Here is a 23,977-nt window from a genome sequence, read left to right as displayed (position 1 = left end):
CACACAGATGGATGCCGACCCTGCGGAGGAGTACGCCCGGCAGTGTGACAAGATCCTGGGCGTCCCTGCAACCCCAGGTAGCGGGCAGAGGACGCTGCGGGGAACAGCTAAATCTGGTCAAGATCAGTGCAGTTTAGAAATCTGGTCAGATTCCGTGCCGCTTTGAAAGGTTTCACCTGCCCTCTTAATCCCAATGGGGTCTGATGCTCTCCTCCTCTTTGGTCTTGGGTTGCAATCTTTTGTATTTACTAGTTTTAGTCTTCCTTGACTTTTTTTTCTTTTGTCATTCCAATGTTTCCTTTTGGTCAAAGTTCTATTATTATATCCTTTTATGGTGTGGGTCCGGGAGAATGATGCATGGAAACGAAAAGATGGCGAGCTAAACCGCAAAATGGGCACGTAGGGCAAGTTTCGTTGCAGGAGGGTGAAAACAGCCGAGTCCCAGTGAAGGAAGACCATCCACGTAGTCAGAGTATGTGTCACAAAGGAATGCCAAACCATAGAAGAAGCACCTGTAGGTTCTAGTCCTCACTGACCTCTCCACCGAGACCTCCTTTTCTCCATTATATTTTCTCTTCCAGGGAGATTCTGTGGTGGGATTTGGGCTGTTTCTCATGGAGATGCAATGCCCCACGCAGACTATTGGTTGGACTAGATGGCCCTTGGGGGTCCCTTCCAACCCAACAATTCTGTGTCTAAGGGAAGGGTCCCCCAAGGCTCTCCTAACCTTTTCCCTGCATTGCCCCTTGCAAGGTACGAACATGCCGGCGACGTTTGGCCACCTGGCAGGGGGCTACGATGCCCAGTACTATGGCTACCTCTGGAGCGAGGTCTACTCCATGGACATGTTCTACACCCGCTTCAAGAAAGAAGGCGTCATGAACCACAAGGTAGGCAGGGAGCCCTCTGTTCCCATCGCCTCTCGTCCTTCAAGCCTCTGCTGCTTGTGCATAGGCAACCAGAGCTGCCTGTGTCGCTCACCTGCCAGCCAAGAGCCTGGAATGGCCTTCGCCAAGCACTGGGTCCCGGGGAACTCCCTGCCACTGGGGATCAAAGTGAAAACCCTTCTACTCCACCAGGACTATTACAGTTAACAGTGGTGAATGGACAACCATGTTTAACTTTATGAAGTTTTATGAAACAGCCTTATGCATTTTTTATATATAACAACAACAACAACATAGTAATAATAATAATTTATTATTTGTACCCAGCCCATCTGGCTGGGTTTCCCCAGCCACTCTGGGCGGCTTCCACAAAGACAAAAAATACACTAAGATGTCACACATTAAAAATTTCTCTGAACAGGGAAGTTTATATAAATAAATTTTATTAAGGTTAGTAGAGAAAAATACAAAACAATATCTTTCCCCCTAGGTACAATAAAAGCATAAAAAGTGGGGCAGAAAGAAATAAAAAGAGTAGAAAAGTTGGGGGGGGGGAGAGAGAAATAAGCAGTGTGCAAACACTTTTATGCCGGAGAGGGCAGAGCCTCTGCACCCGCTGCTTTTCCCATTGCATGTCCCGGAAGTGGCAGTTTATTGCATGGCTTCTCAGGAGCTTCTGGACTCTCCTTCCCTGGAGGTGTTTCAGCAGAGGCTGGGTGGCTGCCTGTCCTGGATGCTTTAGCTGAGATTCCTGCATTGCCGGGGGTTGGGCTGGATGACCCCTGGCGGCCCCTTCCAACTCTTGAGTCTCTGATTTTGACCCGGCTTCTCTCTGGCTCTTTTCTAGGTGGGCATGGACTACCGGAACTGCATCCTGCGTCCCGGCGGCTCCCTCGATGCCTCCGACATGCTGCTCCGCTTCCTTGGCCGGAATCCCAGGCAGGATGCCTTCCTGGCCAGCAAGGGTCTTGCCGCCGCCCCCACCAGCCCCCCCTCGTCCTGCTGAGACCTCCCCCTGCCCGCTTCCCGGCTGGGGGGCACTTGCAAGTCCTGCTTGTAGAAATAGCCTTGGGAGTGGGGGGGTCCTCCTGGTTCTGGAGGGAAGGGGGTCTCTCGGCTTCCTGATTCCCTCCTTGGCCCACCTCCAGAGCCACAACAAACAAAATTTCTCTAAACCCATCTGACTCCTTTGCTCCCCCCCCCCCCGAGAAAATATAGTTTGCAAGGAAAAGGATTGTGCTTTTAACGATTGGTTTGGAGCTCTGATTCTTTCCTGCCCTTGGACGGGGGCTGGAGTTTGCTGCCGCTTACAGTCAGGCTCCGGGTTTCCTGCCGCTTGCAAGTGGATCCCTGGCCTAGATCAGTCAGATCCAGGGCTCTTGTAGAAGTGTAAAGCGCCAAGCAGAGTTGCTGAAGGCAAGATGGGAAGGTGCTGCCCTGCCCTGTGTCTTCTGCTGCAGCCCCTTCTCCTCGATTTTCCTGCGGGGGACATTCATTCGCAGAGGCACCCCCTGGGTTTGCTGCCTCCTGAGAGCTCCAGCTGCAGCGCACAGCGTCTGATGGAAGGCTGCATACATTATTGCAGCGGGGGAGGGGGGCTCCTCTTTCCTTCCCTCCATTTCTCTGATTTCCATGGGGCTAACATTATTCCTATTCTTGCTTTGACACCCTTCGGAATCTATCTTAAACCCCAAAACTTAGCTCTGTGTATCAATTTAGCAGTGCAGGTTTGATGCAGTTTGCACAACTGTTCATTTGAGGCTGTTCTCAATGCTGGGTATTTGGGGGGGGCAGGGAGCAAACCCCAGTTGACATCACCCCGTGGGGTTTTGTGCAGCACAAATGGCCCCTCTTCTCCAAAGGAGGGCAATCATCACCTCTCAGGAAGCGGCCGTCTATCAAATCAAAAGACCCTTACGGTTTTTAAGGCGGGACGGAAGCCATCGCGGTGCACAGATCTGGTCTCAACTGAGATCCTGAAGGGGACCCCCCCCCCAATCTCTGCCTTGGCCCGGCCAGCCACTCCATGCAGCAGCTGTCTGGGGGCCCTGTTTTCATATCCGTCTAACATGGATTGCGGATCGAGTTCTCTCCTGGCGGAAGCAAAAGGGTCCTGTGGACGCAGCTCGTCTTCTTAGCAGCAGCAGCCGGGGCTGAGGTTGGACGGCCAATAAAGGGTTTTTGAGATTTTCGTTTGGGGCTGGACTTGGCATTCTTGATGGAGGGGAGAAGGCAGCTTACAAAGGTGCTAGACCATGTTGTCTTGGGTGTGATTCTGTGGTGAGTGTTTGTGTGTGTGTGTAAGGGAGAGGAAAGAGAGAGAAGAAAGAGGGGAGCCTCTAAACCCCCAGATTGTCCGAGTTCCCCTCTTGTACTTCCTTGCAATAGACCTGATCCCCATGCACAGAGCACTGCGCCCTTTTCATAGAAGTGTGGTGCTGAGAGGGACCCCGAGTGTCATCCAGCCCAACCCGCTGCAATGCAGGTGTCTTGGCTCCAGCAGTGCCAGCTGCAATGCCCACCACTGCCCTTTAGGGGGCAGTCTGGGCACTTCCATGCGCTCCAGAGACATCTGGGGGGTGCTGAGCATCCTTTGTTTGCAAAAACCCAGATCTCTGAGGAGGGGAGGAGGTCGGTGTTAATTTTAGGCCAGGCTCCATTTACAAACAGTGTTTATTAAAAGCCAGAGGGGTGTTTCTTCGTGCACACGGGGGGGGGGGAGGATTAGGTTTGTGGCTGGAGCACCACTGTGCGCTGGAGTGGGCCCAGGGCGCCTTATTCTGGGCACGCAGACGGGGCTAAATTTGTCCCTGGGGTGGGGGTCAGATTCCTGGGCTGCTGGCCTCCTCTTCTGTCTCGCCTGCCTCTGGATGCCTTGCCCTTCCTAGCATTTTGGCCAAATCTCTGTGCTTCCACTCCTAGCATACCCCCCCGAAAACCCCCCACTATTTTTGGCCCGTGGGTCTCCGCATGCTGCTCTCCTTGGGGGGCCTTGTAATCATCTCCCAGCTTACATTTCATGCCTGGACCCCTGGAGATGGAAGAGTGGGGGTGCTGGCAAGTGGGTGGGGGGTCCATATCAGGTCCAAAACAAGTGTGACCTTATTAGGGCACAGGATTGAAGCCCGGGGGGGGGGAGGGAAAGAGATTGTCCCCGCAATGTTGGCATGCCCTGCATCTCCTGATTGTCATCTTGGCCTCTTAAACACCAAATTATTTTATTTTGGGTCAGGGTCCCTTGATTCCATCAGCCCCTCCGGCATTTCTCCTATAAAAATCAGGACACCCTCTCCATCAGGAAGCTTCTGGCACATTTGAGCTCACCACACACATCGGCATCACAGAATCGTAGAGTTGGAAGGGACCCTGAGGGCCATCTAGTCCAGCTCCCTGCAAGGCAGGAATATGCAGCTGTCCCCGGTGGGGACTGAAACGGCCACCGTGGCCTTGTCAGCGCCAGGTTCCCACCAACAGAGCTGTTCTGTCCTGGGCTACCTCTTGCAGTGAAGGAGCAGCCCAGAAATTGTAAAAAGCCCTCACCCTTCTTTCTGGGGCTGCTGTCAAGAATTGAACTGGCGACCTTCTGCAATGGAAAGCTGGCATCTGTGTGGCCCTTGTGGGAACAGGGTGCTGGGCTAGATGGGCCCTTAATCTCAGGGTCGTGGGTTCGAGCCCCATGTTGGGCAAAAGATTCCTGCATTGCAGAGGGTTGGGCTGGATGACCCTAAGGGGTCCCTTTCATTCTATGATTTTGCAGGCTTTGGGGAGGGGGCTTTGCTGCATCTCTCTTCTCTTCTCTCCCTGCCTTGAGCCCAAATGATTGTGTCTGCTCCTTTCTCTCCCCATGCCTTTCTCTGGTTGAAATAGCAGGACCAAATTAACTGCACTCAGGCAGGAGTTCACAGGGTGGTGCAGGGGCAGCTTGGCCACCTGCTCTGTGTGCATAGAGAATGCATTGAAAGCACTGCATCACGGGGTTGGACTGGATGACCCTTGGGGGACCCTTCCAACTCTACAGTGCTGTTTCTATGGAATTGCCGGTTCCAGGAGTGAATCAGGTGCATCTCACCAGGGGATGTGGAGGCCCTTGCCCTGTATGTGCCAACGCAGGAGGCACCAAGCCCCACAAAAGCCACACACCCCCGGCCAACATCTGTTGCCATGGTTCCAGCAGCTAAGACTGGTGGGATGGGAGATGAGGGACGGGGCCTCTGGCCTCCTTTTTAACCCAGAGAATGTTCAACGTCCCGCTGCGTCTGGTCGTACTTATTTCAGGGCAGCTGTAAACTCAGAACACATTTAGCATAGTTTACTATCCTGGAAGGGAAGGCATGGGCCACGTGTCTGAGCCTGTTGGGTGCACAGAGCCCCACACCATATCCAGCCCAGGGCCCTGTCCTCACAGGGAACCTTGGGATCCCGATAGACAGCCTGTGGGCCTGGAGGTTCCATAAGAAGAGCCTGGTTGTGGGATCAGGCCAAAGAGGCTCTCTGCAGTGGCCTTTGCAGTGACATCTAAGCACCTAGGAATTGAGAGACTGCCTCTGGGGCTGGAGGTTCCATAGAAGACAATATGGTCAAAGGGGGCCCATCTAGTAAGCCACCAAGCAGGACCTGAGTGCCAGGCACTGCCCAGTGCTTGTTTCCCATTGTCTAGTATTCAGTGGTAGACTGCCCCTGGGCTTGGAGGCTCTACTATCCCATCCTGGTCTCATTCAGAAGCATTTGCTGTCTCCAAGAGGGGAGGGTGAGTGCAGCCATCACGGCTGCGTAGCTGCAGGTTCCAAGCTGGTCCCACCTGCGGTTTGGGCACCACAGAGTGGAGGGCAAGGGGCAAGTCGGGGGGGGGGGGCTGCAGTTACAGGGGGGAGGCGGCTGGTGGAAATGCAGCCTGGAGACAAGAAGGGCTTGAGCAGGACGTGTCTCCCTGGGGTACAAGCAGAAGGTCTCAGGTTTGATTCCTGACATCTCCTTGCCTGAAAGCCTGGACAGCTGCTGCTGGCCTGTGCAGACAATATGGAACCCGACTCCACAGCTTTGTGTTAAGACCATGAGGACCAAAATCTTTATTTCCAAAGACAAGCTTGGTGGACAAGCACCTGGTTTTGCATGCAGGTCCCGGGGTTGAATGTTGCTCCTCTGAAACCCCCAGAGAGATCCCGACCAAGCTGGGGGGGGGCAGGCCCTGATCCTCAGTGGAGCAGCCAATGCACGTGCCCCACGGCAGTCGCATTCCTGCACTGTGTTTCCCCAGGAGGTGGTGACATGCTTGTCCCAAGGACCTTGTCGCTCCTGGAGGTTTAATCTGCAAAGGGCGGGGGCAGCGATGGGGGGTGGCCAGGCGACCTTGGCTGGAGTAACTTTTTTCCACAGAGGGTGCGCAGCATCACCCTATAGAGCCAACAGCCAGAGGGCCCCACTTCTCTACTGAGGAGGAAGGATCCGCCCTGCAAGGATGGGTTTGCCCACCTCCCAGGGGAAGCCGATGGCGCAAAGATGCAGGGAGGGTGTTTGCCCCCCCCCCCATTGGTCTGTACTTTTGAGATTACAGGATGTCTGCAAATCCGCCCTTTAAGTCAGAACACTGATGACTTGAATCTTAGTAGACCTTTGGGAATAAATACAAGTTTGTCTTCAAAACAGGACTAGAATCTTGCTTTGCCCAAAAGTAAATGTTCAGAGAACCATAGAATGATAGATTTGGAAGGGACCTCAAGGGTCATCTAGTCCAACCCCCTGCAATGCAGGAACCATTTGCCCAATGTGGGGCTCAAACCTGCAACCCTGAGATTAAGTCTCCTGACTGAGCTATCATAGCCAAGTGGCAGCTTGTTGGCCGGTCCTTTTGAGCCATCTCTGCTGGGCGGTGTAGACAATATGGAATGAGAGGCAGTGGACCTGGGAGAGACCTGGGTTTGAATTCCAACTCAGTTGTGTAGCCCCACCTTGGGGGCCTGTCGCTGGCTCTCAGCTTCACCTACCTCATAGGGTTGTTGTGGGGACAAAACATGAGAAAGAAGCATGAGTCAAATGGTCTGAGTCACATTGCTTTAATTAAAAACAGGAATTTGGGAGGGAGCTGCTGTATCAGGACAGGGAACAGCTTAGCACTCGCCGCAGTCGTCATCACCGCTGCTTGCCTGAGGTCGGCCATGGGCAAGAATCCTGCTCTGCCCACTAACCCCCCCCCCATTTCTCCCATAGTCAGCTTGCACCCCACAGATCAAAACCCTCCAGCCACCAGAGACCCTCCTTCCCTTCCCTCGTCTTGGGGGTCCCCTTACTTGTTCCTCCTCACCAGCTCTGCAGAACCACCACCCTCCACCCTTCACAACCAGCATGGCAATGTGTGGGAAGCCCCAACCCCAAACCCCCTCGCCCCCAACCACTGGCTGTCCAACCCCACCGGGACCCACAGCTGCCTGGACCCACAGCTGCCCCCTTTCTGTACCACTTGCTTATTATCCTCATAGATTTCTAGAGTTGGAAGGGACCCCAAGAGTCATCCAGCCCAACGCCCTGCAATGCAGGAATATCCCACCCAACATGAGATTCGAACCCGCAACCCAATCTGCCATCTCCGCTGCCTCAGGCTTCATCCTGCCCTCACCACCCGCTTGCTCCTAGGCTTCTCCTTACAAGACACAAGGATCCTGCCTGGATTTCCAACCCTTGCACAGAGCCCCCCACCACCACCTGGCCCCAACCCCACGTGGGGGGCAGAGCAGGATCTGGCCAGCAGCCTGTGCGTGACAGGGCAGGGAGTGTAAGTGGGCTCAGGGAAAGGGGGGTGGTGGGAGGGGTCTGCTACAGGCAGTGCAGCATGCTCAGGGCATAGCTGAGGCGCTCTCGCAAGGGGATCGTCCAACCTCGCAGGACCAGTGTCTCCAGCGGGAAGGTCCTGCTCTGGCGCTGCCGGTCCACGAAAGTCAGGAGGTACCCCCCAGCTGACGTGGGGCTCAGCACAAGCTTGGTGCGGTCGTGGTAGAAGTTGACCTGGGAATGGGGGGCAGAAAGGGGAGGAAGTGAGGGATATGTAGAAACAACTTGGTGGGAAAGAAAAACCGTAAGATGGAGACCCCTCCTCCCCACCCCACCCCACCCAGGTGACTCTTACCTGCAGGGTCCCGTCGCTGAAGAGCATCAAAAGTGCCTCCTGGGACTTTGCAAAGTGCAGGAGGCAGAGGTTGTCCAGTGAGGTGGTGGGACTTGCCTGCTGGTGACCCCCCTGGGGAAGGAGGAGGGGAAATTGTAGAATGGCAGAGATGGAAGTTAAAGCTATGGTTTTCCCAGTAGTGATGTATGGAAGTGAGAGCTGGACCATAAAAAAGGCTGATCGCCGAAGAATGGATGCTTTTGAATTCTGGTGCTGGAGGAGACTCTTGAGAGTCCCATGGACTGCAAGAAGATCAAACCTCTCCATTCTGAAGGTAATCAGCCCTGAGTGCTCACTGGAAGGACAGATCCTGAAGCTGAGGCTCCAATACTTTGGCCACCTTATGAGAAGAGAAGACTCCCTGGAAAAGACCCTGATGTTGGGAAAGATGGAGGGCACAAGGAGAAGGGGACGACAGAGGACGAGATGGTGGGACAGTGTTCTCGAAGCTACCAGCATAAGGGAGGCAGTGGAAGACAGGAGCGCCTGGCGTGCTCTGGTCCAGGGGGTCACGAAGAGGCGGACACGACCAAATGACTAAACAACAACAAGAAGAGATGGAAGGCCCCCTGAGGGTCATGTAGCCCAACCCCCTGCCAGGCAGGAATCTTTTGCCCAATGAGGCTTGAACCCACAACCCTGAAATTATGGGTCCCTTCCAACTCTACAGCAGTTTATTTCATATTGGATACAATTTAAAAAGAACGGGTTCAGGGGGGCACCAGCTCTCGTCTCCTGGCTGCTCGCCTCCCATCCTGCTCTGCTCACCTCCAGGAGTCGCTGCTGCATGTACCGGCTGAAGAAGTGGAGAACCCCCATTTTCATGGTCAGCAAAGGCGGCACGTCTCTCCGCGGGAAGGATGAGGCCTTGTGGAGCTCGGGGCAGTAGCAGACGCGCCTGGGGGGGGTGCAGGGAGGAGAGATTTTTAAGAAACCAGCAGGCAGCTCAAGCCAGCTTCTTTTCCTCTGCCCTCCTCAGCCCCTTCTGTGCTCACTGAGAGAGCAGGAAACAGGGTGGGGCGGCACTCACTGGTGTTGCGGGCAAAGCGCGATGTGGGTCCCATCGGCCAGGAGCACTCCGGTGGAGCCGTCCGAGAGCAGGTAGCTGAAGCCGTACTTGTTGGAGTAGTCGACCCACTTGGTGACCATCTGGACGGGTCCAGCCCTTGGGGGCCCCTCGGGATCCTCTTCCGCTGCAGAGAAGGCAGGAAGGAAACGTTCGGGCAGGAGGGGGGGAGGGAGGAGCTCAACTCCCCCCCAAAAAAAACCTCCTTTAGGTTTTATCTCCCTCCCTGCATTTTCTAAAATCAGGTCTGTACTTTATAGCCTCCTAGGGGTGCAGCAAAAAACAAACAAACCTTCCAGCCTATTTGCAAAGCTAAGCAGGGTCTGCTGTGGTTTCAAATTGGGTGGAGGGGATGCAAGTTGAGATTCTTCCCTTGCAGGGGGTTTGACTACATGACCCTCAGGGGACCCTTCTGATGTGTTGTTCGAGGGGAAAATAGTTCTTTCTTGTGCTTATTTTGCTATGTATTCCGTGGTTATTATATTGTAATTTAACATAGCTGACCACCCTGAGATCTGCAGATGAAGGGCAGGATACAAATTTAAATAACAAGAATTCTGCTGCACTGCTGCTGCTTCTGATCTGAATCCAATAATGGCAGAGTCGGAAGGGACCCCGAGGGACATCCAGCCCAACCCGCTGCTATGCAGGAATCTTTCGCCCAACGTGGGGCTCGAACCCACGACCCGGAGATTAAGAGTCTCGAGCTCTACCAACTGAGCTCTCCCAGGTCAGAATAATAAGGGGCTCCTTTACTGACACCCCCCCAAATCTGGAAGAAATGAAATCTGAAGATGGGACCCTCAACCTTCCTTTCCAAGAGGGGTCCAGTTTCTCACTCCTCCAAGGTGCTGCGCAGACATTTCCAGGCTGTGTGATGACATGAGGGTGACCCCAAAGGTGGCCATTTAAGTTGGGCAGAGACAGTCCCTTCCAGGGACAGGGGGTGGGAGGTCAGAACGCAGCCAGTTCCTGAGCCTGGGCATGCAAACAATAGGGAGCCTCACCCAGGGGGATGGTCTTCAGGCAGGTCCGCAGAACTTCATCCACTTTGGCCATCATGCTCCTCTCGGCATCAGCTGGAGGAGAGACAGAGATGGAGTGAGAAGCAGCGGGCGCTGGGGGCAGACTCTCCACCCGCATCTCTGCCCCCCACAGCCTTCCAAACCCTGCAGGTTCCTGGCCCCCCATTTCCTGAGCGCTTAGCTCATTCCTACACGGGACAGCCAAGATGGGAAGCTGCTGCAGCCTTGTCCTGAGCTGGGCTGTGCCTGGATATGAAGGTGCGTCCCAGCCCCACCCCTCTTCTCCTCCCTTCCTGCCCCAAATTCCAAATTAGAGGTTTTGGGGTTCAAATGTTGCAGCTCCCTTTCTGGAGGCCTCTTGGAGCCACCCCAGAGCAGCACAGAAGGAGGGTGCTGAGTTTGGGGTTGCCTTTGTCACTGACCCCCACAAGCCTCCCCAGGCTACCCGCTTCTTCCCAGCTCACACCTCCCTCTGGCTCCGTGGCCCAATTTTTCTGCATCTTTCAGCTCTGATAACCCCTGGAACCACAGAATGGTAGAACTGGAAGGGGACTCCAGGGGTCATCCAGCCCAACCCCCTGCAATGCAGAAACAGAGGACAGCCTCCTGTCATCCTGTCTGTTTGGGTCTCTGGCAAGCGGCCCTCAGGCTGGAAAGAGGAGCTGCTTCACTCCTGCTCTGCCCAATCAGGAGATCCCCCAGACTCTCAGCCGCAAGCACCCCAGTTCTTGGCCTCTGTGGTGCCACTCACCCGCCTCCCGGCTGACGTTCAAGGAGCCCCTCATGAGCAAGCAGACGGGGAAGGTGGCTGTGTCCTCAGTGGCATTCTGGCTGTCCTCTTCCACTTCCTTCCAGAGGACAAGAAGAAAGAAGCAGCCCATAAAGCCCACAGAACAGGGTGCACTGGGAAGCCCCCCTGCAGCCCCCACTGAGGACATCTGGGAGGGAAGAGGGTGGGCCACTCCCCTATGAACTTCAGAGATTTTTTGTGCCTGGACATCACTAGGCGCCATTTTGAATCACCAGATTTGTATCCGCGGTGTGCTTGTGTTCATCGCATTCATAGTCTACCTTTCCTCAAGGAATCATAGTAAAGTTGGAAGGGGGTCCCCAAGGGCCATCTAGTCCAACCCCCGGCAATGAAGGAATATGGGGGCTTGCACCTGTAGCCTTGGAGTTATCTGTCCCATGCTCCAACCAACGGAGCTATAATTTCATTATGTTCCATTTCTGGTTTTTCAGATCAAATGATTTTCCAGACTATTTACGGATGCCGCCTTTGTCCTGCCCCCCCCCCCGGGTGGGGCATGTTCTCGCTCACCTTGGCAGCCGTAGCTGCTCTCCCCTTACTGCAGAAGGAACAACAGAGGCTGGGCACCCTGGTCTTGCCTCCAGCCAGTCATGTAAGTCCAGTGAGATTCTAGCCAGGGACTTCCTGGCTGCTGAGTCTCACAAATCAATCCATCAGTTGATCAGTCTCCGTGATATGGGCAGTTCCCATGCACAAGGATGCCAAGAAGATCCATTTGGGGGCACCAGATTTTGGCCTCACTCAGGGTGCCCTATTACCCAAGACTACCAAAGTCCGACCCGGATTGATTGACACACACAGAGCCATTTCTTACCAGGCTGGGGGTCTCGGCAGGCATCCCAAGTGGTGGCATCCCTTCTGCCTCCTGGGGTGGGGGGCTCACTGGGGGAGAGGCAGAAGAGGGGCCCCATTAGATTCGCAGCCTTTGGGGGGGCTCACTCCTTGATGGCTCAGCCGTGCAGGGGAAAGAGGATGGGGTCATGCCCAGTAATGCCAATTTAAAACCGAAATAGATTTTGCATTTCAATTTGTTTCAAAATTGGGGCGCACACGTTCCTGCCCTTTTGCATGGCACCTGGCTCTCCCCTTACGTGGGACTGAAGGATTAATCGAGGAAAGCAAGGTTGCCTCTGAGCCTGTGGAAAGCGCTGTCCCCTTCTTCAAACAGTGTGTCATTAAACTGTGGAACTTGCTGCCACAGGAGACAGCCATGGCTCTTCTGAGAGAACCTCCAGGTCTAGAGGCAGTCTATCATGATTCCTAGATTTTTAGGGAATTTGGCCACTGTGGGGACAGGACACTGGACTAGAGGGGGCCCCTTGGGCCTGATCCAGCGGTTCTCCTGTTACATTGCCTCTTACCCAGGGCTCCATTGAAAAGTGAGGTTGCCTCTGAGTACATGGAGAGCACTGTCCCCTCTCTGCTAGACTGTGGAGGATGGTCTCCCATTTGGGGGGGAGTTCCTGGTGGTCTCCTCACCCCACCCCTCGCAAGCGAAGGCTCACCTGTCCGGGTCTCCTGGCACAGGGAGCCACGCAGGAAAACCTTCGCCGCTTTCTGAAAGAACTTCCTCAGTGGGTTGGGAAGCACAAAGAGCGGGGCAGAATGACAGGCGCGGGAAGGCAGCTGGGTCGGGGTGAAGCCCTGGCGAGAGAGAGAGCAGGATGAGTCCCTTCACGCTCCCAAGCCACACTTGCAAAACAGGGAAGCAGCAGAATGCGGGAGAACATCCCAGCTGCTCAAGGCGAAAGCAGAGTCGCTTGTGGGTGAGAAATGTCGACCTGGATTGGAAATGGGGCCCTTTCCCTTTTCCCTTTTCCCTTTCCCCTTCTTTTTCCCTTTCCCTCTTTTCCTTTTCTTCTCTCCACACAGGCAGAAGGCTCAGAGCTCGGAGAGGGGTGGTGGGATGGCAATGAAGGGTCAGAGGGAGAAGACGGGGAGGAGGGGGTGTTGAAAGCTGAAGAAGTAACAGGTCTTAGTGAGCGGGGAGAGTCTGTGGCAGAGAGAAGTCCAGAATCAGAGGCAGAAGAGAAATCTGGAGAGGAGGGAGACCAAGAGGCAGAGAGGGGTAGAGCCATGGGGGGCTCCCCCTCCTGCTGCAAGAAGCTCCCCTCCCCGCTGGTCTCCCAGGACCAGGAGAGGCATGAAAAGGGCGGAGCAGAGTTTGGCTTAGTCTCTGATTGCTTGGGAAAGACCCTGGAGAGGAGGCAGGGAGCTTCCATCTCAGCAACTGACTTTCATGCAGCGAGACCACCAGGAAGGAGCTGCTCTACTCACTAGGCCAAGTCTGTGCAGATGGTGGTTTTGCTAGCAAACAGTTCACTCCAACTTTGAACTGCAGCATGGGGGTAGAGCCTAAGACTCTGCCAGTCAGGGTCTGGGCATTCTCCCTGGGTGCAAGCTAGTTTCCCACGGCCTCATGAGAACTGGGATCTTAGCTCATGTTTCTCTGCCCAGCCTGCTGGAAGAGATCTCAAGTCAGAGACCCTGCAGAGCCACTGTGTCTGGGAGCTGCTTTGCCCCTGGGCACCCACCTGGGTGAAAAACTCGTGGGCGAGGGTTTCTTCCAGGGTGGGCCGTGCTTCAGGATTGGGGGCCAGCAGCTTCCCAATGAGGTCCCTGGCACTGGGTGAGAGGCAGCTGGGGGTGGGGTAGCGCCCTTCCCGGATGCAGCGGTACATCTCCTGCTTGTGGGTGATCTCAAAGGGGGAGCAGCCCGTGAGGGCCGTGTACCTGGGGGGGGGGGTGAGGAAAAAGAAGCAGTGGGTCAGCCAGAGAGCCAAGGAGGGGACCCCATAGATCCTTTATTTCATTTTGTACATAAAACAGAGAATGACTGGCAAAAAAGCAAAAACAGACCTAGAGGCATGTAGGATAACTCAGTTGGTAGAGCAGGAGACTTAATGCCAGGGTCGTGGGTTCGAGCCCCACCATGAGCGAAATATTCCTGCATTGCAGAGGGCTGGACTAGATGACCCTGGGAGGTCCCTTCTAAGTCTGCAATTCTGCAATTCTATTATTCCTTTCCACCAGAGTTACTTACATGATGCAGCCAAGGGCCCAGACATCCGACTTGAACGAGTGCCCCTTTTTGGCAATGACTTCAGGAGCCAGGTAGTTGGGGGTCCCACAGACCACTCTGTGGGGAGAGGAAAGGCTCTTTAGGGAAGGAGGAAAGCAACAGCAACACTGAGGAAGCCAGGCTTCCCTTCTGCGTGCAGGACAGGTGCTCTAGAGCTGCAAATCCAGCAAGATGCTAGTCCGCATCGTTCTGAATTAAACAGGAATAGAGGAATTTTCCTTATACCGAGTCCAGCCATTGCTCCATCTATCCCAGCGCTGACCGGCAGCGACGACTGTCCAGGGTTTCAGACTCAGCCATTTCTCTCAATCAGCCCTGCTGTTGACCCTGCCACCTTCTGCATGCCTAGCAGCTGCTCTGCCCCTGGGCTGCAGCCTATGAGGCTTCTACCAGCAAGAAGGTGGGAGATTTGAACCCACAACCAGATGAAAAACTGGATCAGATTTGCTGCAGACTCCTCCTCCTCCATGGAGGTCTGGGCAGGGCTTGCTCTGGAAAGCTGATGGATCCGGGTGGATATACAGTGGTACCTCGGTTTATGCACTTAATCCATTCCGGAAGTTTGTTCTTAAACCGAAACTGTTCTTAAACTCAGGCGCGCTTTCCATAATGAGGCCTCCTGTGCCGGTGTCCTTCCACCATCTGGATTCTGTTCTGAGACCAAGGTAAAGTTTGCAAACTGGGACACTACTTCCGGTTTTGCGGAGTTTGTAAACCGAATCATTCGTAAACAGGACTGTTCTTAAACCGAGGTACCACTGTGTAAGGAAGCTGGCTTTCCTCCCCACCCTGGGAGAAATTAGGGATCCTTCTGTGCCCCATCAGAAACAGAGGCTGCAGAATCACTCAGGAGTAATCCCAATTGGAACAAGACGTTTCCCTTCCGGGGACACCTACAAAAGTGTCAGACTAGGACTTGGGAGAGGCCAGTGTTCAACTCTTGCCCCTCAGGCAGGAATCTCACTGGGTGAGCTTGGGGACCAGTTGCTGCCCCTCAGTCTGGCCTACCCAGTGGCCATTGTGCGGATCAAGTGGGGAGGGAGGGGAGAGAAGCAGGCATGGGGTCCCCTGAGGTCCTTGGAGTTAAGAAAGGTGGGATGCAAATGCATCAAAGGAAGGAATAACTAAATATTGCAACTCCAAGGCTTTAATGTCTGCCTTTAGCCCACCAGGAAATCCAAGGCTCCCTTTCTCTGCCCAGCCACCCCATAATACTCACCCTCTCCTCCGGTTGGCCTGCTCCTCACGAGTCGCCAGCCCCAGGTCCCCAATCTTCACCTGCATGGTCTTCGTGATGAAGAAGTTACCTGAGCACATGAAGAGTTCAGAGGTATAGAGAGTCCCATCCTTTCCCACACTAAGTGCCGCACAGTTGCTCCCAGAAAAGAGCCAGTGGGGTCTTGGGAGATCCGGGTTCAGATCTCGCCACTCAGCCATGGAACTCCCTGTAGGCCAGTCAGTCTCTCAGCTTGGCCTGCCTCACAGGGCTCTTGTGAGGACAAAGCGGGCCAAAGTTTGTGCTGTGTGCGCTCCTTTCAGAAAAGAAGGAACAGAATGAAGAATAAACTTGGAGGCTGCATTGGGCAACAACTGGGGGGGTCAGTGGGTGCCCTTTTTTACCTTTGAGATTTTAGCATGTTTTTATATCTGCTGGAAGCTGCCCAGAGCGGCTGGGGCAACCCAGTCAGATGGGGGGGGGTATAAACAATAACATTATGGAGAGCTCCGTTGGTGAGAGCTTGGTGCCAACAATGCCAAGGTTGCAGGTTCGACCCCCGTCAGGGACAGCTGCATATTCCTGCATTGCAGTGGGTTGGGCTGGATGACCCTCAGGGTCCCTTCCAACTCTACAAATCTATAATTCTATGACTGGAAAAGGGAAGTGTGTGTTACAACAAGTTCACTTTTTCAAAGAAGTGGGTTTCCTTGTGCAAGAATGGCCTGTGACCTCAATTGGCGGGCATGGGACCGAATCCTACCCCCAAATAGTGACAGTCTGGTCTGGAGGCCCTGCAGACCTCTGCAGAAGCAAACCAGGATGGGTGCTGTGGTCTGCCAGGAAAGGTCTTCATCTCCCCTCCCACCTTTCCCTTGTTAAATTTGCAAATAAAAATAAATTTTGCAAAAGCACGACTTCTTGATAAGCAGGCTGTCTGGAAGACCTCAGGCTCTTTGCAAATGCACGATGTCGGCTGGAGGCTCAGGATGCAGAGACGCTTGTGCATGTGTGTGAGAGAGATCCTTGCTCTGCCCTTGCAGGCTAAATCAGATCAGCGTTCGCACTCAGAGCCTCCCGCCCCTGGCAATAGTGCCATGAGGTCACCCTGCAGGCATTCGCTCTGCCCCCGCCAGAGTCATCCTGGGCGGCTGTGTATATTTTTAACCCCCTCTCCAAAGCCCAGGAGGGTCCCAGGACAGAGAGCGAATTGGGGGCACTGGGTGATTAACTCTTCCTGCGCTGCAGTGCCAATCACGGCATCCCATCCCTTGCCTGGCGGGTGTGAGAGTAAATCGGCTCTTTTGGTGCAGAAACAGGGAGCGTATCTCTCCCAGCGATGAAGCAGAGAAAGGACCCTTCACACCTTCCATGCATTTCTCAGCTTTCACATTCCAAAAACAAGAGGTGCTAAAAAGTTGCAACATGATTTGAAAGATGTTTTGTTTAAGTGAATATGGTTTAATTTTGCCTGGTAAGCGAAATGTGCATAAAAATACATAGAAATAATTAAAAATGACTGCCAAGTACTTGCAGTTATATTATAAATTATTATAGATTGTTGTTGTTATTGATTACCTAACATTTTCAGAAGGCAAAATTAAAATCCTTTGGTTTTCCAAAAGACATTTAGGTGCATCTTCATCAAACATAAACTTGCCAAGCTAAATGTTGTCCCATCAAAAAATGTTGTTCCAGCAGAATTCCTCAGGCCCCAAAGCATATTTCTAAGACCCATCACTGAACAAATTTGCAAAAATTAAGTTTCGTCCTCTAAAATGACACACCCTGTCATGAACCTTAAAAATCTACAGATTGTGCACTGGTGGGGGGGGGGCGTGGTGGTTGTTGCTCTGAGCCATTGGGGCGGAGCTGATGTCTGGTAGTGGTGTGGAGCATGGGCTATGAGGCTGGTGGTACCCCATCGGAGGTACGACTCCTCCCCTAGCACCCCATACAGGTCCCACAGGTGCGACCGCAGCACACCCAGCACAGGTCCATTGGAGGCCCCCTCCCCCAGCCGCAAGACACCTACTCAGCTTGAGGTCCCGGTGAATGATGCCTTGCTGGTGGAGGTACTGGAGGCCAGCAATGACTTGCTTGAGGTAGAAGCGGACCTCAGGCTCCGTCAGCGTCTTGCGGGCTTTCAGGATGTGGGCCAGGGACTGGAGAGAGAGAACACCAGGGTTTTAGCAGCCTCACTCCAAATCCCAGGGTCCCAAAGGGTGCCACTCCCCACAGGTCATCGGGGCTGAATTGCACCCCCCCCAAAAAAAGAAATCTTATGGGGACAGCTGCATCTGTTGAATTGCCTGCCCTTTTGTGCAATGCTTGTGCAATGTGAAAGAGTGTGGCCTGAGATGGCAGAAAAGGATGGGGCCCCTGGTGAAATTCCTTACTCAAGGGGCAGAAGCTCTGTTTGGTTTTGCGCCGGGGAAAGCATGGGGTGGGACAATACTGGTGCCAGACTCTCCACATTCTGTTGGGGAGTGAGTGGCTTTAGCCAGGCCAGCAAAGAATTGTAGAAGTGTAAAGTTGGAAGGAACTCCAAAGGTCATCTAGTCCAACCTGCTGCAAGGCAGCAATGCAACTGCAAGCCTCTTCTAGGAGATGGCAGGCGGATCAGAACAGCAAAGAAAGCTTCAGGGTGCCAAGAAGTTGGCACCTTCTGAACAAATAATAATAATAATTTTATGATTTATACTGCGCCCATCTGGCTGGGTTTCCCCAGCCACTCTGGGCAGCTTCCAGCAGAATATGAAAACATTATAAAACATCAAACATTAAAAACATCCTGATACAGGGCTGCCTTCAGATGTCTCATAACAACTGAGTAGTTATTTATCTCCCTGACATCTGGTGGGAGGGTGCCACCACCAAGAAGGCCCTCAGAGCTGGACCTCAGAGCAAGGGGTGGTGTTGTGGAGAAGCTCCAATGGCCAACTTCAGCAGACTGGGCATTTGTCAGAAACACTGGAGTAAACTGAGCCACTTTTTCCCAGGGATTCTTGAACTCCAATTCCTGCATTGCAACCCTGCAATTCTATGGACAACTTTCTGTATTCCATTGCAGGCGGAAGGAAGGAAGGAAACCCTTTGAGGGCCCAGCCTGTCAGCTCCCTCTCTGCTCTGGCTCTCCCTTTCTCTCTCTTTTACTCACCTTCCGACTGCAGTACTCCAGGACCATGTAGATGTTCTCCTGGTCAGCAAAATGCCGGTGGAAGCCGACAACATTCCTGTGCTTGAGCTGGCTGTGCAGCTCGATCTCGCGCTCGACCTGCAGGGGGTGGGGGGAGAAAGCCACAAGGTTCCTGCTGAAGTGCCAACAGAGACACCCACCCACCCACCCACCCACCTTGCGCCAGCAGAGAGGAGAGGAGCCACGGGTGCAGGTGCTGGAGTCAGCGAGAAACTCAGCAATATCTACAGTATATATATTTATGACGTCCAAGGACAAAGGAGAGCAAAACAAATGGAGAATCTGCAATGAGAAAGGAAGGCGCCGGCCTCTGCCTCTGCTAGAGACCATTGCCCTTTGCCCCCCCCCCCATTTTGGCAGTCTCCCCACTTTCCAGAACCTGAGACTGGAAGCTCTTTGGGGCAGGATCCCTTTGGCTGCATGGCGCCTGGCGGCCTCTTAGCTCACATCCTATGTGACTGGGTGCTTTTTGCAATATTCCCTGCCCCAAGGAGCTTCTGATCCCAGGATGGCAAGGGTGTAGTGTGGGGACTGGGGGGTCGTGGCCCTGGGCACACAATTTTGAGGGGTACAAAACAGGCGCTGGCTTCCAAGGGAATCCCTGTTCTTCCCTGTCTGCCAAAGTGCCCAGAGCCCAGCCTGGGCCAGCCACCATGTCCCCGGGCCCCTTGCCGAAGGGTCACCTGGCCAGCCCTCGCTCTTGGATGGTGAGGACAGAGGGAGGCAGACAAGGGTCAGCCTCGGCATGGCCTGGTGCAGCACTCCTCTCTGCGGGCATTGGGGGGATTTGCCCGCCATGGGCCACGTCAGCTGGCTGGACTCCCTCCTGCACAGGTGGGCAGTGCCCCAGACACCAGCAATGCACGCTAAGCCACTGGCTGGGTAAAATGTCATGGGGAAGTGGAGGCACGGAGCTGCGCTGGGATCAGGAGGGGCAGGGTCATGGCAGGGTCACACATCCATCACAGATCAGATCCCCCAGATGCCTTTGCTTCACAGATGATAATAATAATTAATAATAATTTTTTAACTTATAAATTATTTTGAGAAAAGCCCTGCAGTAGGCAGATCAGGCCCATCGCAGCTAGCATCCTGCCCTCACAGGAGCCAACCAGACACCCCAAAGGGAAACTCACTAGCAGGACCTGAGAGCAGCAGCCTTCTCCCACTCCAGCGTTCTAAGATAGGCTGGCTTGTCCATGGAGGCTCCATTGAGGAATCATAAGAAACTAAAAAGAGCTCAACTGCTGGATCAGACTCAAAGGGGGCCCATCGATTCCAGTCTTCTCTTCTCATAGTGACCAAATACCCCTAAGAACCAAGCAATCAAGATAGACTGCCTCTGGACCTGGAGGTTCCATCAGAATGTAAGAAGAGCCATCTGGATCAGGTCAATGGCCCATTTTGCCCAGCATCCTGTCCTCAGAGTGGCCAACCATTATGAGAAACCTACAAACAGGATCCGAGCACAAGAGCAACTCTCCCCTCCAGCAGTTTCCAACAACTGGGATTCGGAAGCCTCTGACTGTCAGGACAGAGCATAGCCATTGTGGCTGGTAGCCATCCAAAGCCACCGCCTCCTCCTTGAATTTGTCCAATCCTCATTTCAAAGCCATCCAAGCTGGTGGCCGTCAGTGTCTCCTGTGGGAGGGAGTTCCACAGTTTAACTCTGTGCTGCCTTCTTTAATCTACTGGAATTTCAGCTTTGCCCGTGAGTTCCAGCGTCAGGAGAGGAAGAAAAGCTTCCTTTTGCCCACTTTCTTCTACTTTGCATGATTTTAAGCCTTGTTTAAATGCTCAAGTGCAGAGGAACGCCACCCTTTAGGTGGGAATAAAGGGGTCAGGAAAAGAAAAGTGTGTGTCCCCCAATATTGAGAAAGGAGAGGAAGGGCCTTCCTTAAAGCATTTTTATCCTAAAGGTAAAGGTAAAGGGACCCCTGACCATTAGGTCCAGTCGTGGCCGACTCTGGGGTTGCGGCGCTCATCTTGCTTTACTGGCCAAGGGAGCCGGCGTACAGCTTCCGGGTCCTGTGGCCAGCATGACTAAGCCGCTTCTGGCGAACCAGAGCAGCGCACGGAAACGCCATTTACCTTCCCGCTGGAGCGGTACCTATTTAGCTACTTGACGTGCTTTCGAACTACTAGGTTGGCAGGAGCAGGGCCCGAGCAATGGGAGCTCACCCCTTCGCGGGGATTTGAACCGCTGACCTTCTGATCAGCAAGTCCTAGGCCACAGCACCACCCACATCCCATTTTTATCCTACTCTCCAGCTAAAAAAAAGATGCTTGCAATCGAGAAGACATAGCATGAAAGGAAAAATGGTGGGGAGGGAGGAGGGCAAATGAAGGAACCCGTTCTTAGCAGCAAATTTTAAAAAGGGAGGTGGGGTGCTTAATGGCATTGGAGAGGGAAGAAGGGTCTTCCTCCCACAGGGGCACCCAGCTAAAGATGGCACCAACTACAATAATCATTTGCAGGGGCTCCCCCACTCCATGATCATATCTGGGCTCACCTTCCCTCGGTTGTCCAGCCTGGAGACCCGGGACTGAGGCACGACCTTCACGGCATAGACCTTGTTGGTGGAGGTGTCTGTGAACTTGTAGCATCTCCCAAAGGCGCCCTGAGGGGAAAGAGAGGAAGAGGGTGGCAGGTGGGGGTCAGCCAGGAACCGGGGCAGGTGTGGAACTCCATTTGTTGCAGGGAGAGTGGGTGGGCTGTGTGTCCCCTAAAACACACACGCAGACACAAGCGTCATTAGTTGCAAATCCTGTATTGCAGGGGGTTGGACTAGATGACCCTCGGGATCCCTCCTAACTCTACAATTCTGTGATTAATTTCCTGGCTCCAAAGCCAGGTTTGTGCTGCTGCTTCCCTCTGGTCACAGGCTTGTCCTGCTGCCTCAGATGGATGGCCTCTGAGGTCCCAAAATTCTGAGGCCATCAATTCAGACCCATCGTTTGAGGTCCAGCTCCGAGGGCCTTCTGGCGGTTCCTTCCCTGCAAGAAGTGAGGTTACAGGGAACCAGGGTGAAGGCCTTATTGGTGGTGGCACCTGCCCTGTGGAATGCCCTCCTGTCAGATGTCAAGGAAATAAAGAACTGTCTGACTTTTGGAAGACATTTGAAGGTTTAGGGAAGTTTCCAATGTTTGATGTTTTATCGTGTTTTTAATATTCTGTTGGGAGCCGCTCAGAGTGGCTGGGGAGTCCCGGCCAGGTGGACGGGGTATGAGTAATAAATTTATTATTATTATTATTATTATTTCCAACCCCCTTCCCCACAAGGCAGGAATATCAACTCAAGCATCCCGGCCACCCAACCTCTGCTTAAAAACCTTCCAGGAAGGAGAGTCCTCCACCTTCTTCCGAGGTCGTCCTGTCTAACAATCCTTAGATAACCAGTTGGTTCCATCTTCCATGAGGCAAATATCTCCTCTCAGCCTCCTCTTCTCCAGGCTTAACATCCCCACCTCCCGTGGAACAAGGGCGCTGGGTCTGCAGGAGGAGACCCAGGTTCAAGCCCCGCTGGCGTCTCCGGGTAAGGATTCAAGGGGCATCTTCTGCTCAAAAACCAAAGCAGACTGCTTCTCCCGCTCCCCATTGGCTGGCGCCTCGAGTGGGCGGGGCTTTCTCCCCCACCTGTAGCGAGCCCGGGCATGCCCGACCCCATCCGGGAGAAAGCGGAGCAGACCCAGAGTGAGAAAGGGGCGGGTGGGAAATCCCCCGATCCGGATGTCTCTGGGCTCAAGCTGGGAAAGGGGCTCAGACGCGCAGGACTCCTGAGTCGTGGGGCCTGGGTGGGTGTTGTGACTTGTTGGGGGCAGAGCGGGAGTCCCGGCTCCCCAAATGAAAAACATCGACCCACTCCGGATTAAGCACGTGTAGCCACTGCACTTCTCATCATGTATTTGCAAAACAAAGCTGGATGATGAAGGATTCTGTGAGACTCCGAAGCTTGCCGGGTGCTTGGGGAGAAAAACCGATCTGATCCTGACAGCAGAATTGCCTTGCTGTGGATTTGGAGGGGCATAGTTGCCTTTTGTGCCTTTGACCCCCGTCCCGCAGTTCCCCAAATAGCCTGTCGCGGGCTCGGAGCTCCGGAAAAAACCGAGAGCGCCGCCTCGTCGCGGCTCTACCCAGATCTCCGGGCGCTGCAAAGACAGACGCGCAATGTCTCATATGTTGCAAAGGGGCAAACTCCGTTAGAAAAAATGGTCCCTGAACTCCTTCGGCGTGGGGAGACCAGTGGAAGAAGGAAGACGAAGAAACCCAAAATGTGAACATAAGCCAATGCACAGTTTAAGAAAAACTAGGTTTTGCAGATTTAGATGCGTGAATTGAAAATGCGCGCGCGTGTGTGTGCGAAGTGTGAAATGGACCCCATGTTTCGTTCCAAGGGGTTCAGAGGAAAGAAAACAGATCAGATCTAGGACCTGGACGCCTGGGTCCTGTGCTCAAACCTGAGAGAAAAAGGGGGCGCCTGATTCTCCACAAGAGTTCTTCCTGCGTGACCTTGGTTCGCCTCTTCACCTGGTGACTCAGTTTCCCCCAACGGGGAGCCGTCATTCTTGCAAATCCCCCCCAAAGAGAGGAAACTTTCTTGCTGCCGCCACCCCACACCGCTTTGAAAGTGGGGGGTCTCTGTCTGCGCCTGTTCCAACAGGCCCATTTCCAGCCGACGCATCCCTGTGTACCAGCTAAGAGGGCAGAAAATCCTGCAAACGTCATCTAAAAATACCAAAAAATTAGAGTTGCAATTCTTAACCGAGGTTGCAAAATCCCTAAGGCAAGCGAAAAGGAAAGGAAATTGCAAAACAACCATAGAATTATTTACCTTCCCCAAAAGCTGCCCTCTCTTGTAAAGCGTCCCCGTGCTCGGATCCTCTATGAAGTATTTGAGGCTCTCGCCTTCTGCCCTCCTCCAAGCGGGGTGCTCCATCCGCCCCATCGGGTGCCCCCCACCCCCCTCCCACCCTCTTTTTTGCAAACTCCTCCGGCTGCTCCTTAGAGTCTCTGGCCAGGAGGGAGCCGATGCCAGGTCCTCTTATAAGGCGGGGTTGGGGGTGGAGAGAAAGGGGGGCCGGCCAGGGGGGCCTCTGCTGCCCAGGCAGCCTCCTCTGCCCATTGGAGGGCCGGGGATCCGCGATCCGGAGCAGAAGCGGCGCAGCACCGGGACGAGACGCTGGCCGGGAGGAGGGCGGAGAAATGCCGAAGCGCAAACTGGAGCGAAAGGAATCGGTTTAAAGAGCTGCGCTTGGTTCTTCGGCGGGCTTCCAGCATCCGGATTAGGTCCAAGGGGTGTGGGCCCACCTGCTCCAGCACCCTGAAAGTCCACGGACAGGCGAGGTCCAGGTAGGTGCCCCCCACCCGTGGGCAGTGGAACCCCAAAGTCTCCCAGGCGAAGTCCCAGCCAGGTGTCGGTTCCGCCAGGTCTGAGTTGAAGGGTTTGTCTGCCCAGAGGTGGGCGGGGGTTTCGCCTTCTGGGCTGGGATGGGTGGGACTTCTCCCCCCATAAACTGTCGGGGGGTGGGTGGGGT

The 23,977-nt window shown here is 54.0% G+C and overlaps 2 protein-coding genes across 2 annotated transcripts in view; one reads left to right on the top strand and one right to left on the bottom strand.

Moving 5' to 3' along the window:
- THOP1 (thimet oligopeptidase 1) overlaps nucleotides 1-3,079 on the top strand; it is a 16,238-nt gene extending 13,159 nt beyond the window's left edge. The window contains exons 11-13 of the mRNA XM_083594645.1: nucleotides 8-77; nucleotides 754-890; nucleotides 1,735-3,079. Coding sequence (XP_083450771.1) covers nucleotides 8-77; nucleotides 754-890; nucleotides 1,735-1,893 — 366 coding nt within the window. The 3' untranslated portion in view covers nucleotides 1,894-3,079. The remainder of the gene's footprint in view (nucleotides 1-7; nucleotides 78-753; nucleotides 891-1,734) is intronic.
- Nucleotides 3,080-6,921: 3,842 nt separating this feature from the next.
- LOC310753371 (serine/threonine-protein kinase PLK2-like) lies at nucleotides 6,922-23,869 on the bottom strand. The gene is made up of 15 exons (XM_083594615.1): nucleotides 23,275-23,869; nucleotides 20,956-21,063; nucleotides 18,404-18,520; nucleotides 17,279-17,408; nucleotides 15,247-15,334; nucleotides 13,989-14,084; nucleotides 13,480-13,678; nucleotides 12,451-12,589; nucleotides 11,760-11,827; nucleotides 10,886-10,982; nucleotides 10,117-10,188; nucleotides 9,074-9,236; nucleotides 8,812-8,941; nucleotides 8,005-8,115; nucleotides 6,922-7,883 (listed from the first exon to the last, which is right to left on the bottom strand). The coding sequence occupies exons 1-15, from the start codon at nucleotides 23,386-23,388 to the stop codon at nucleotides 7,695-7,697; spliced, it is 1,821 nt and encodes a 606-aa protein (XP_083450741.1). The 5' UTR covers nucleotides 23,389-23,869; the 3' UTR covers nucleotides 6,922-7,694.
- Between the last annotated feature and the right edge of the window lie 108 nt (nucleotides 23,870-23,977).

This window comes from Podarcis filfolensis (assembly GCF_964270895.1).
Source record: "Podarcis filfolensis genome assembly, chromosome: 18".
NCBI lineage: Eukaryota > Metazoa > Chordata > Lepidosauria > Squamata > Lacertidae > Podarcis > Podarcis filfolensis.
The sequence above is the reverse complement of the archived record's forward strand: the minus strand, read 5'-3'. Positions and strand labels throughout refer to the sequence as shown.

Bases quoted from the DNA above. Each gene is read 5' to 3' on its own strand.
- LOC310753371 (XM_083594615.1), bottom strand. From the start codon at position 23,388: ATGGGGCGGATGGAGCACCCCGCTTGGAGGAGGGCAGAAGGCGAGAGC. The intron at 12,590-13,479 runs GTGGGTGCCCAG...CTCTCTCGCCAG, and splicing joins CCCACGAGTTTTTCACCCAG to GGCTTCACCCCGACCCAGCT. The intron at 10,983-11,759 runs GTAAGAAATGGC...GTCCTCTGGAAG, and splicing joins CTGCCGAGACCCCCAGCCTG to GAAGTGGAAGAGGACAGCCA.